Below are 12,566 nucleotides of genomic sequence, written 5' to 3' on the forward strand. Positions count from 1 at the left end.
CAAGATCTGTATTTTCAATCGAAATTCGTTTTTATATTTGGGATGACTATTTTGCAATTCGAAGACCAATATATATATATATAAGATTAAGATGAAGAACGATGCTATTTTTCGATAAATTAATGAAAATTGTGTAAGTCGGTCAGAAACCTAAGCCCCTGAATCGTGAACACACAGACACCTAGGATTTCGTTTGTAACAATCAAAGATGCACCCGCTTCCATCGTCCGAGACTGACTGAGTCCGTGCCCTAATTGCCACCTTCTTAAAATACCGACACGTGTACAACCACCTGTCCCTCTCACCCTCCGTAACCTTAATTATCATTTAACGCCGTGCCCTTGCCTCTCGCCTTTCCAGCGTAACCAATTTCACAAACAGGGGTCAGAAATTCCAAGGGGCGAAACACACGTGATCCGTTTCTCAACTGAAATTTGAACTCAAATTAAACAACAAACCCTAAAATACAAATAATTCAAATAAATTTAAAATTGACTGTAAGCCTCGATTTTTATCTTCTTCTTTTTTCCCGCGTAGCTTTAGAGTTCCCGGTAAGCTCCTGTCTTCTTCGTGAATTTTTTAATTAAATTTTGTATCTAATTGCAAATTTGTCAAATTTGTTGTCGGCTTAGGGTTTTGTGTTTAATCTTTTGTGTAATTCGCTGTTGTTGGATCAGATTCTTAGCTCTGGTTTATTATTTAATTACCTTGTTTTAATTTAATTCCTTCTAAGTCACTTGCTGTTTTAAGTGCATTATGAATTTAGTAGAATTTGATTTAAAAATGGTGATCTTTTAGCTGAAATCTTTCGTTTGATTCGAAGATAATGATCAAAATGATGTATTATTGGATGATAATTGGGAAAAAAAATTAGTTGTTGAGCGAGTTCAATAATGTGCTGATAATATTGTGCTTTACATACGTTTGCAGTTCAGATCCTTTCAGTAGTTTCTTTTAGCTATTCTTTATGGGTGCCCCGAAACAGAAGTGGACACAAGAAGAAGAAGCCGCTTTGAAAGCTGGGGTTATCAAACACGGCGCTGGCAAGTGGCGCACAATACTTAAAGATCCGGAATTCAGTGGCGTCTTGTATCTGCGGTCTAATGTTGATCTCAAGGTTATTTGTTTTTCTACAATTCTTGTGTGTCTATAATGCTAGGACATGCATTTTGGTGAACTAGATAATAGTGTTAATGGTGATTGATTTCTTTGGTTTTGATATGGGTTAGGACAAGTGGAGAAATATGAGTGTGATGTCAAATGGATGGGGGTCGCGAGACAAATCTAGGTTAGCTGTCAAAAGAATACCGCATATTGCAAAATCGGAAGAGAACTCTTTGGCTCTGAGTTCTACCATTGTTCAAAGTGATGAGGAAGAAATTGTGGATGCTAAACCACTCGCAGTTAGTGGTGCTACGCCACAGATTGCTGCTGCTCCAAAGAGATCTATTGTAAGGTTGGATATAGTTGTTGTTTCACTACCACGATTGTGAGGTTGTTGGTGAAAAATTTTTTTTCAGCTCTGTCACTTAAAAACATATCAAAGTAATTTAATGATGTGTTTCTACTTTGAAATACGTTATATGGTCCAAAATCCAATGCCTTTTGTGGTTATAATTTGTATGAAATGGAAGTATAGAACAATAGCAAGATTGTCTTTCCTTTTTGTGAATTGTAAAACATAAGTTCTTTGTTTTTACTTTTTATAGGTTGGATAACCTTATAATGGAGGCTATAACTACGTTGAAGGAGCCTGGTGGTTCTAATAAAACAACTATCGCTGCATACATAGAGGTACTTCTCTATTTGAGGGAAAGTTGCGTTTTGGAATTCTAGATCATGACATTGCAAATTGACATGTTCGTTGTTGGTCCTGGAGCTTTTCATGTGTTTTATTGAGATTATAATTTTTGGAAAAGATAATATGTATCTGCATTTTCATTAATTTATTGCGTACTTAACTGACCTTTGCTGAATATTTATTCTGCAGGAGAAATACTGGGCACCTCCTGACTTCAAGAGGCTATTATCAGCTAAACTAAAGTATTTGGCAGGAACTGGAAAACTCGTTAAGGTACTTATGTGCTACAAACCTGTGGTGTAATGGTAACTAATTGGATTCCTGGTAATGCTTTACTTGGATGCTAGGAGCCTCGTTGAAATCTAATTGTAATACGTATTGTTAGTGACTATGGATCTTTTAATCTTTTAGCGTTGTGTTCTTAGAGACTTTGGAACTGTTCTTCCGTATACCAGTTTAGATTGGGACAACATTGTTTGGAATTGATTTAAGTATGATATATCTACGACAATAGCTATCTTAATGGTATCTTAATTTTAATTGAATTTATTATTGCACAATTGCACCATTTTTTGGTTTGATGCTTGAGTTGGGCAAGTCAAGTAATTTTAATCCATAATTATGATAGGGTCATGCGGAATCTCTCTGTCTAGGAACTGGATGTAGCTTCCAGAATATTGGTTTGTTGTCCTAGTGACAGTAGTTGGACTGTGTCAGGATTGGATTTGATGCCGGGTTGTAATTTTTTTTCCTTGCAGATTAAACGTAAATATCGGATTGCACCTACTCTTCCTTTTCAGGACAGAAGAAGGAATTCAATGTTGCTTCTGGAGGGAAGGCAGAGGATTTCTCATAAAGTTAATAATGATGACATCAATGTTCTTACAAAATCTCAGATTGATCTAGAGTTAGCCAAGCTAAGGAGTATGACTCCACAAGAGGCTGCTGCGGCTGCTGCTCGAGCAGTTGCAGAGGCTGAAGCTGCTGTGGCAGAAGCTGAAGAAGCAGCAAGGGAGGCAGATGTAGCAGAAGCTGATGCGGAAGTGGCACAAGCTTTTGCAGCAGCGGCTATGAAAACACTGAAAGGAAGGAACAACAGCCAAAAGATGGTAAAATTCATTGCTATAAGTTGTTAGTAATGTCAATCATATTTGCTAAACTGTTTTTGCAAGAAAAAATTTACAAAAAAAAGGGTAAAACAACTAGTGATCCACCTCAGGAAAATATTATTATTTTCTAAATATTGGTTTTGGCTTGAAAAGTTCAGGCTAGAGATTGTCAACGGACAAAAATGAGTCATTACTAGATTTTGCCTATTGAAGTTTTGGTGAGAAGGCTTTTTCTAGCTTTTAAGTTGATGCAGCTTTTTGTGAAATGTGCAGATGATACGAGCTTGATGAATACTAATGGGCAACAACTTGCAACAGTGGGTTCAATTTTTTGACAGATTTGTTGTTTCAAGCAAGTCCTTTGGTGACATTGCCTGTATTTGTAAATATGTTTAGGCCTTTTCAGCAGGATGACCTTCACCAGCTTATTTTGTTAAAATGGTAGATGTTGTTTCCCTGTCAGAATTTTCTGGTATGTAGCTGATCTTCATTGAAATTTGGGAACTGAAAAAAGAAAATGTAGTAAATTGTAGAAATTATGGTGTAGAAAGGAATAAAAATAATTGGATTTCGACTGATCCCATGTCTTTTAGGTACCTCTTTGATGGAAAATGAATGTACTGTTCATATGCAGCATTGAATTTGAATTCTGCCCTTGTTTTTTTGGGGTTTAATAATATAAACAGAAATTATATTTGTAATTTATATAGTCAAATGGCTTTCCCTAATCAACACTATAGAAGAAACCGGTATTCTTGCACAGGCTACATGAGTTTTATAAAGAAAACAGCATTCTTGCACATAGGCCACATGGGTTTTATAAAGAAAACAGCATTCTTGCACGTAGCCCACGTGGGTTTTATCGAGATATTTTTAAGTAGTTTTATTTAATTTTTAAATAGATTTATTTAGCCTTTTAGTTTGAATTTTTAGAAGTGCTTGTTTCGTATGGTTTATCTAATAGTCATGGATGCTTATTTAAATATTTAATGCCATAAACTCTTTTTAATTTTTTTTGTTATTGTTTGATTTTTTTAGTAGACTTTTTAAAGTTTAAATAAATTATTTTATCTCTACTATTAAAAGGTCAAAATTTTTACATTTAGGGGTCGAGGTTGAAAAACTTTTTAAAAATTTAAAATGTTTAAAATATCATTTATTTATTCCGTAATATTATTTCATTTATTTCATAACATAACTTTAAATAATTTGCTTATTAAGGTAATTTTATAATTTTTAATAAAAGTTTTTATTGATAATCAAATAATTAATTTTTTCATTAAAATTTTATTTGTAAAATTTTTATTAACAAAAACGCTCTATTTGAAAAGATATAAACAACAAAGTGAGTTAAAAAATTAACTTACTTGTTTTTGATCAATTTAAATAGAAATTTCTAAAAAAAAATTATACTCTTTTTACATAAGATTTTATGAACACGCAAGTCCGCATTGCAATTAAGAATAAATATATATTGCTCCGGATTTTCCTAAACTCTTAGAAGGCAGCCTGTTGCCGCGATCGCCCCAAGTGCCGCCTTCATGTTTGAGCAGTAGCTCGACGAGCTTTGAAGTCACACTCTGTTTATTTAACTATGAAGAGTAAGCCAAACAAGTCTCGAAACTTACCCTTGCCAAACACGTAATTTCACATGGATATAAAGTTAACAAGAGGCAGCAGAACAAAGAGTTGTGATATTTTAATCTCTTTTAATTTATCTTTGCAGTCCTTAGTTATTAATAAATTCCATTCCCATCCCAAATTTTAAAAAACAAGTTCTCTCCCAATAGAGTCCATGTACTCGCTAATTTATCTCAGTATTATCACTTTTCGGTGAAGCATAACTCCAAAGATCTTACTCACTAAATATAATATAATCCATGCTAATTTAGTATTTTTTTTTAAGTGCTTGGTGTTTCTCATCAACAAAGAATGGATTCAAAGTGATCAGTGCATGTTGGTAGCCATCATTAGCTTGGTGCAATTTTGCCTATTCAGTTCCATGCAGCCAAAGTTGCACTTCTTATTGGTTGCGACATTGGCTTACAATTGTGATATCATTTTAGCTATGTTTGGTACTATTTTTTAAGTAGAGCTTATTTAAACGGAGTTTTTATAAGTAAAGTTTTTACTCAAAAATTTTAATTATTTAATTGTTAATGAGAGTTTTTAATAAAAATTATAAAATTATTTTAATAATCAAGTTTTTTAAAGTTATGTTATGAAAATAATGAAATAAAATTATCAAATAAGTAGTGAATATTTTGTTCTCCGACAGTGCAGACCAGACTAGTGTCTATTCAGGATCATCTCTGGAATTTACGTCGTCGGTTTCCCGTCAATATACTCAGATGGAGAACCAAAAAACATTTTCTTTCTCGGGCTATATAACCCAAAACAGACTTTCCTTTGGTCTAAAACAAGGTACCAAACCAGATAAGAAATTATCAAAAAGTTTTCTGATGCATAGGATCCTTGCAATGAGGCAAGTGCAGAGCATACTTCCTTAGGTTTCAAAATGAACAAATTTAATTCTTTATTCTTTTTCTTTCTTTAGAACTTTATTTGCAGAGAGAGAGAAGAGAAGTTTAGAAATTCATGGTTGAAAACACACGAGACTTTATTGCTTTCCAAGCTTCTATATTACAAGAGAGGAGAGAGCTCCTTATATAGGAGGAGGCTCAGGAAAATAGGACATGATCCCTATCTTTTACAAAAGAAAAAGTAAAAGTTACATCATGACACACCTTTAATTATTACAAAAAGATAAAGTGTTTTAATAATTAAAGGATGACGTTGACAAAAGCAAAAGCAAAAGCAAAGTGCAATAATTATACAAGACAAAACCATAAAGTAAAAACCATAAAGTAAAAACCATAAAGTAAAACACAATTATTACAATAAGACAAACGACTTTATGGAGATGAGAGATTCAGGTAGTCATCGTCAGATGAGCTGTCCGTTGCATCTGGGTCCGTATGCTTTGGGAAAAAGGTTTTGGAGAGCTTTGGATGCTTACATGAGGGACCACGGCATGGTGGACGAGGGCAATTATAGTCTCTGGGAGTACACTTTGGAGTTTACTGAGGGGAAGTTTGGGTGGCTTTGTTAACTTTGGTAGGTTGAGTTGGTGGTGCTGGTTAGAAGGAGGGTCCTGGTTGAGAGGGTCCGGGTTCATCCATTGTCGGTTGGGGAAACTGGTGGAGGGTGTTGACTTAGAGGGAGAAATGCATCACATGGGTCTTGGGAATCTTGGAACAGAAAGTCAGTGTAGTCTGGTTTTTCTTCCTTGATAATAATACCTGTGGACTTTGGTTTGGATATGGCGGATGGAGTAGGAATCATGATGAGGTCATGTTGAGGTCCTAAGGAGGTGTGGAAGATGTCTTTGTGTGGCGGAGTTTGGTGGTTTAACTGATAAAGGTAGTTGTGCAGGGTGGATTGGATTTCATTTTCAATGACAGCGAAATGTGGTGCAGTAAACCATTCATATACCTGGTTTTGAGTCCAAAAGAGTTTTGTATCTAGATGTTGGAAGTATGGTCTGTGAATGATAAAGACTGATGTGAACATTTGTGCTTCTGAAGCAAGCATTCGTTCAAGATTGTAAATCTCTAACAGCTGTTGGAGCTTCTTTCTCCATCATGGTATTGGGGAGAACCATTCAAGTAATGTCCAGGTAAGAGGTGGCTTTGTCTGGGTCAAGGAGGTGTTCCAAAGTGGGAGTAATTGGTAGGACTAACTTGGTTGCATAAAGGACTGTTAGGCACCAGATGTACCATAACACATCTTCAGTGGTTTCTCTGGATGGATCAAGGGTTAGACCTATAAGGAACAGATTTTCTGGGTGGAAAGTGGAAAAGGGAAAGGGTTCGGTGACAAGGTAGGCTTTCATGAAGAAACGAAAAAGAGCTTTCTTTGCAAATTCTTGGATGGCAAAGACAGAGGAGAAGTTTTTGTTAAAGGGAAAAGCTTTTTTGGTGAAAGCTTCTGGGGGTAGAGATGTAGCCATGGAGATGATCGGAAAGTGATATGTAGTGGAAAACAGGGTTAGAGGTTTCTCTGGTTTTGAGAGTTTGGAGAGCATATCAGGGATGAGGTTCTGGGATCCCTTTATATGCTTGACCGAAAAGTCATATTTAGCAAACCAATCTTTTAATCTGAGTAACATTTTTTCGGGAATAGTTTTACCTTTGAAATTGAGAATATTGGGGAAGGCTGAACTGTCCATTCGGATGAGAAAGTGGTGTTCGATCAAATGATACTCAAACTTTTTGATGTCATTCTTTACCGCTAAAATTTCTTTGAACACGCTATGATAATGCTTCTGTGTGTCAGAAAATTGTCCACTAGCGTGAGTGATAAAGTATTCTTTTCCATTGAGTTCTTCAAGGAGGATAGCACCCCATGATTCATCACTGGCGTCTGTCTGTAATATGCGCGTGCCATCTGCAATTAGCTTTAAAAGAGGCGGATTTTGCGCGATCTGTTTGAGAGTAGTGATAGCTCGTGTGTGGTCAGCATTCCACTCAGGAGGCTTCTTTTTCAATAAAGCCGAGAGGTGATGAGTGTAGCGATCCACATGTGGGATGAAGTCTCTGATGTAATTGATGATGCCGAGAAATTGTTGAACTTGCCTTTTGGAAAGTTGCTGATCTGGAAAGTGAAGCAATTCTTGAGCAATGTGTTTTCCAGGTTGGTAGTGGCCATCTTTGATGATCATACCAAGGAATTCAATATTATCGGTAGCAATGGTGCTTTTCTTGGCTGATAACATAATCCCATGACTTTGGATAATATCATAGAACTGAGTTAACAGCTGGCGATGTTCATCATGTGATCCTGAAAAAAGCAAGATATCATCAATGTAAATTAATGCATGATGCAGAATTGGTTGAAAGATTTTGACCATGGATTTTTGAAAAATGGATGGGGCTGTTTTGAGGCCGAAAGGAAGGACGGTCCACTGAAAATGGGCATTGGGGATACAAAAGGCAGTTTTGTACCGTTCAAAGGGTTCAATGCCTAATTGCCAGAAACCTGATTTTAAATCGAATTTTGAAAAGATCTGGGCATTTTTGAGAAAGGTAAACATGCTTTGTCGACGGGGTAAAGGAAACTTGTCATCTTGCAAAAACATGTTTAGTGGCTGGTAGTCAATGACGAGGCGTTTCTTTCCTCGAACAATCTCAGAATATTTTTCAACATAAAAGGCTTGGCAAGCCCATTGAGAATTTTTGGGTTCGATAAGGCCTTGAGCTAACAATTGGGAACATTCCTGTTGGGTTAGGAGTAAGTTAGAAAGACTCATTCCTGGATGGGTAGCTTTGGTCGGGTTAATATCTTCATTTAGTTTGAACGGTAACTTAATGAAGAAAGACTCGTTTTTTCACAATGGAGTTGGATGGGTGAACTCAATATGGGACTCTGGACAGAAACTCAAAAGTTTGGTTGAAATATCCTGGTAGGACGGAGGAGTGTCAGACAGATTGTAGAGCTTCAGAATATTTGTGAATGGTTTGAACATAGACTTGACTCGGATTCCAGTGGGAATGATCTGGAGGTGTTTGAGCTGGTGAAGGATGTCAAAACCTAACAAGATGTCCTTATTAGGAAGAGTTGAACCGATAACGTTGGTCCAAATGACACAATTGGGGAAAATTTGAATACCAATGGGCTTTTTGGTAATCAAAGAAGTGGTGAAGAGTTTGCCATTGACAGCTTTGAAATGTTCTTCAGATTTTATCCAGTTGTCTGGTGGGAGAATATGGGGGTTTAACATACTGCGCTGGGCACCAGTGTCGATGAGACCAATTGCTGGAATGAGCCTTTGGAATTTTGAGGGTAAAATCTGGAGTTTGATGGAAGGTATAGGGACAGTAGTGTCAAGGGACAATAACTGTTGGTGGAAAATGACTTGGGATTGATCACTGTCTGAGTCATCAGAGGAATTTTGTAGGGCGAACACAGTTTCATCATTGGGTTCATCTTGCTCAAAGAAATAGAATTCCAGTTCATCCTGTTCTGGAGAATAATCTGTAGTGGCTTGGAGATGCTCAACTAACCGAATAGATTTTTCTCGCTTGTTGGGACAATCTTTGGCATAATGACCTTTTCTTTTGCAGATAAAACATCTGCTTGATTTTTGCCTTTTGAAATCTCTGGAAGAGGATGACTTCTTTCTGAAGAATCTGTAAGGCTTTCTGGATCGGCGAGGTCTGGATGAAAATTCTGGATTTCTGAATTTCTTAAAATGCCTTTTCTTTTTAGGACTGCAATCACAATCCTTTTTCTTTTTGCATTTGATCTGCAAATAAGGCTTTTTGCAAGCACTCCGAAATGACTCTGTGTCTTTCAACAGTTCTTTGAAAAACTGCTTCTGCTCGCAAAGTTTATCAAGAAAGTTTTGGCAAGCTGGAAAATTTTGCCAAGAGAGATGTTGTCAAGGGAAAGATTGGATGCTGTGAGTTGTCGTTGTATATCTGGTTGGAGTTCATCTGGAAGGGAAGCCAGAAATACATGCTTTAATGTCGGCTCATTGAATCCATTAAGCTTATAGAACAGCAGGGACATGCGTTTGTAATGGAAATCAAGATCCTTAGCATTAAGGGAACAACATTTCATATTGAGATAGTCTCGTCGAGCAGCTTCAAAGACTGCAGAGGGGTCTCCAAGGAATTGATCATGGAGAACCACAAGGGCACTTGAGACTTCTGGGAGATCAACAAACTGTAATTGGCGATATCGGCCTAAAGAATCAAACCAATCTCTTAGAGCACTCGTAAAACGAGTAGCAAATTCTCTAAGGACTTATTGGGTTGTGGCTCCTTGACGTAGCATTTGGAGGTCAATCCAGACAGACATTTCATTAAGGCGATCACGCCATTTATGAGATGGAAGATCATCAAATGTGAACCAGGGACCATTCGATGATTTTTAACTGGTGGAACCGGTCTGGGTTTGAGCTTGAGGAGGTTGATTTGTGGTTGAAGATTCAGGCATTTCTTCCTCAACTTCAGAGGGAATATCAACATATGGTTCTGTATGATAGGTTTGGCCTTGAGGAGGTTGATCAAGTTGGGCCATCAAAATTCTGGTAATATCAGCGTAGGGCTTTTCAGAATCACTAGTAGTTACTGAAGATTCTGTGTCAGTCTCAGTATGGCTATCAGAAACAGCTAGATTGGAATCAGAAGTTTGGTCATCTGTGGTAGAAGAGGGGGCGACTGTATGAGCACTAAACTGGTGCATGGGTTGTTTATCCTTGGATTGAGAAGATGGTTGGGATTCAGTTGGTGGTGGAGGTACTGGTGACGATGCTGGAGTAGGACCAGGAGGATGTTGGCCATGAATGGTAATGGATGAAGGATGGAATGTGACGGGTCGGGGTTGAGGTTTAGGCTTTGGTTTAGGTTTAGGTGGTGGCGGTAAGGGATTATCCCGAAAAAGAGTATGAGTCATGCCAAATAACTTGGAATGATCATATTGTCTGATGGGGGGAAAGCATAAAGGCAAAATGGTGGTAAGTTGGGGCAATGGAAGGAATATGAGGTGATGTGGTGAAAATGGTAGGTCGCTGTTTTTCAGATTCAATCTGGTCAAGCTCAGCTTTTAAACGTCTGATTTCGCATTCCTTTTGGTCAAATTCTGGGCCATAATAGCGTTGGGCAAGCATAGCTTGTAACTCATAATCGAGTTGAGCAATTCTGGACTGGAGATTTTGGTGGATTTGCTGCATCTGTGCAGAGATGGAGTCAACTTTTGTCTCAAGTTGTTCAGTTCGTAAACTGATTTTCTTAACTTTGAAATTGATATTTACCAAAGTATCATTCTGTGCTCTGGCATTTTGGGTTTGCCAGTTGAGGACTGATTCAAAAAGTTTGGGAGGTTCTAGATGACCAGGTGAAGTAATTGGTGAAGAAATAAAGGGTTTGGACACAATATTTCGTTGGGAATATGTGTGAGTGTCTAAAGGAGGAAAAGAGGAAGAATAGTCGGTTGAAGTAGATGAGAACATCATACAAGCCAGTGGTGGTGTGAGATTTGAGATTGGTGATGGAATCTCGTATTTGCAATGCTTTGTAATCCATTTGAGTTCTTTTTTGTAAAAGGGTAATGGAGTTGGTGGAGGTGGAGGAGCTTGCCGTGGTTTGGGATCATAGTAGTGGCAAGAAACTGAAGGTTTTTTCTTTTTGGGTTTCTTTTTCCTTGTGGTGGCATAATCGTCATCTTTTTCTCAATCATCCTAGCAGGGACAATTTGGGTCACACATGCCCGAACCAGGGGCATCCCATAGGAAATGACCATTGTGCTTGGCTGTATAAACATGGTAACCTTCAGAATTGAACCCTGTAACAGGCAGATCTTCTTGGGCTGTCTGAACAGCTGTGATCATTGAAGAATAGGTAAAGGAGAGCCGATGAGGCTCTTATGGAGCACTTGAAGGTGGTTTAAAAGTCATTCGGACTGTTCCATCTTGGCGTCTTTCGAACATGCTTTCAGAGGTCTGAATTAGAGCTGTATTGTTATGGAACTGTTCATAATTGGAGATCCATTCAAGAGGCATAAGCTTGATGAGCTCATGACGGGGGAATTTGTCTTAAGATCTGGATGATGGTTGGGATCTGGTCAGATTCGGCTAAGACCATGAGGGTATCAGAATGATGGTCATGAGTGGGTAGATCTAAGGCATGATTTTGAAGCCTATAGACCAGTTGGTGATGTAAGGTGGCAATTTTGGCAGAAGAAATTTGTTCAGCACCTTGTATCTGAACTTGGACTTTCAATGTTGTGGGCAAATTAGGGTCTTGAAGGGAAAGATTAAAGTTGAGATAGAAGGTGAGTAAAACACTACCGGCATGGAGAGTTGTGAGGACAGTGCCAATAACAGCATCTTGGTACTGTTTAAACCGGGTATCAAGCATAGCAAGGCGTGCTGTAACCGGTAATCCTTTTCTCCCGTAAAGGGTAAAGATTAATCTGATGCCTCCAAGATGGAGGTGAGTGTAGCCTTCTCTTTTCCAGTTGGAAAGTAACTCGGAGGGAAACTCCATAGTGACATATTGCTCAGCAGAGGTGGCTTGAAGAGCACACTGATCCAGGCGGGAAGACTGGATATATTCTTTAGGTTGAGGGCGTCTGGTAGAGATAAGGGTGCGGATACTGCGGGTAAAGGAGCTAGGTCGTTTGTACAACTGATAAGGGCTAATAAGAGGATAGGAAGACTCACTGATTTGGGTTGATTCAGGGATATATGAGTATTCTGCAAGGTTTTTAATCTTATGGGTGGTATGAGAAGTGCAAGAGCGAGGCAAAGAAAGAGTAGAGGAGAGAGTAACATGAGGGGAAGATAAAGTGGAAGCCATGAATGAGAAGTTCTCTCTGCGCCTGAAGTCTAAAGATCAAGGCAGGAATAAAGACATAAATGATACCACTTTGGAAAAATGAGAGGGACGGTGGCTCTGATACCATAAAATTAAAAAAATTCAACCTCTATTTTCAAAAGTTTAAAATTTGAGCTTTTATTAATAGAGACAAATGTCTTATTTAAGTTTCAAAAACCCTACTAAAAAAATCAAATACCAACAAATTTTTTTATAAAAACTTATAAAATTAAATAAATACTTGTGACTATTACATAAACTATACCAATAAGG

The 12,566-nt window shown here is 37.8% G+C and overlaps 1 protein-coding gene across 1 annotated transcript; it reads left to right on the forward strand.

Moving 5' to 3' along the window:
- Positions 1 to 95: 95 nt before the first annotated feature.
- LOC102629981 (telomere repeat-binding factor 1) lies at positions 96 to 3,488 on the forward strand. The gene is made up of 7 exons (XM_006486849.4): positions 96 to 551; positions 931 to 1,117; positions 1,230 to 1,456; positions 1,710 to 1,794; positions 1,991 to 2,074; positions 2,560 to 2,910; positions 3,184 to 3,488. Exons 2-7 carry the CDS (start codon positions 968 to 970, stop codon positions 3,196 to 3,198), a joined length of 912 nt encoding a protein of 303 aa, XP_006486912.2. The 5' UTR covers positions 96 to 551; positions 931 to 967; the 3' UTR covers positions 3,199 to 3,488.
- The last annotated feature ends 9,078 nt before the right edge of the window (positions 3,489 to 12,566 follow it).

The sequence above is a fragment of the Citrus sinensis genome, chromosome 8 (assembly GCF_022201045.2).
Source record: "Citrus sinensis cultivar Valencia sweet orange chromosome 8, DVS_A1.0, whole genome shotgun sequence".
Taxonomy (NCBI): Eukaryota; Viridiplantae; Streptophyta; class Magnoliopsida; order Sapindales; family Rutaceae; genus Citrus; species Citrus sinensis.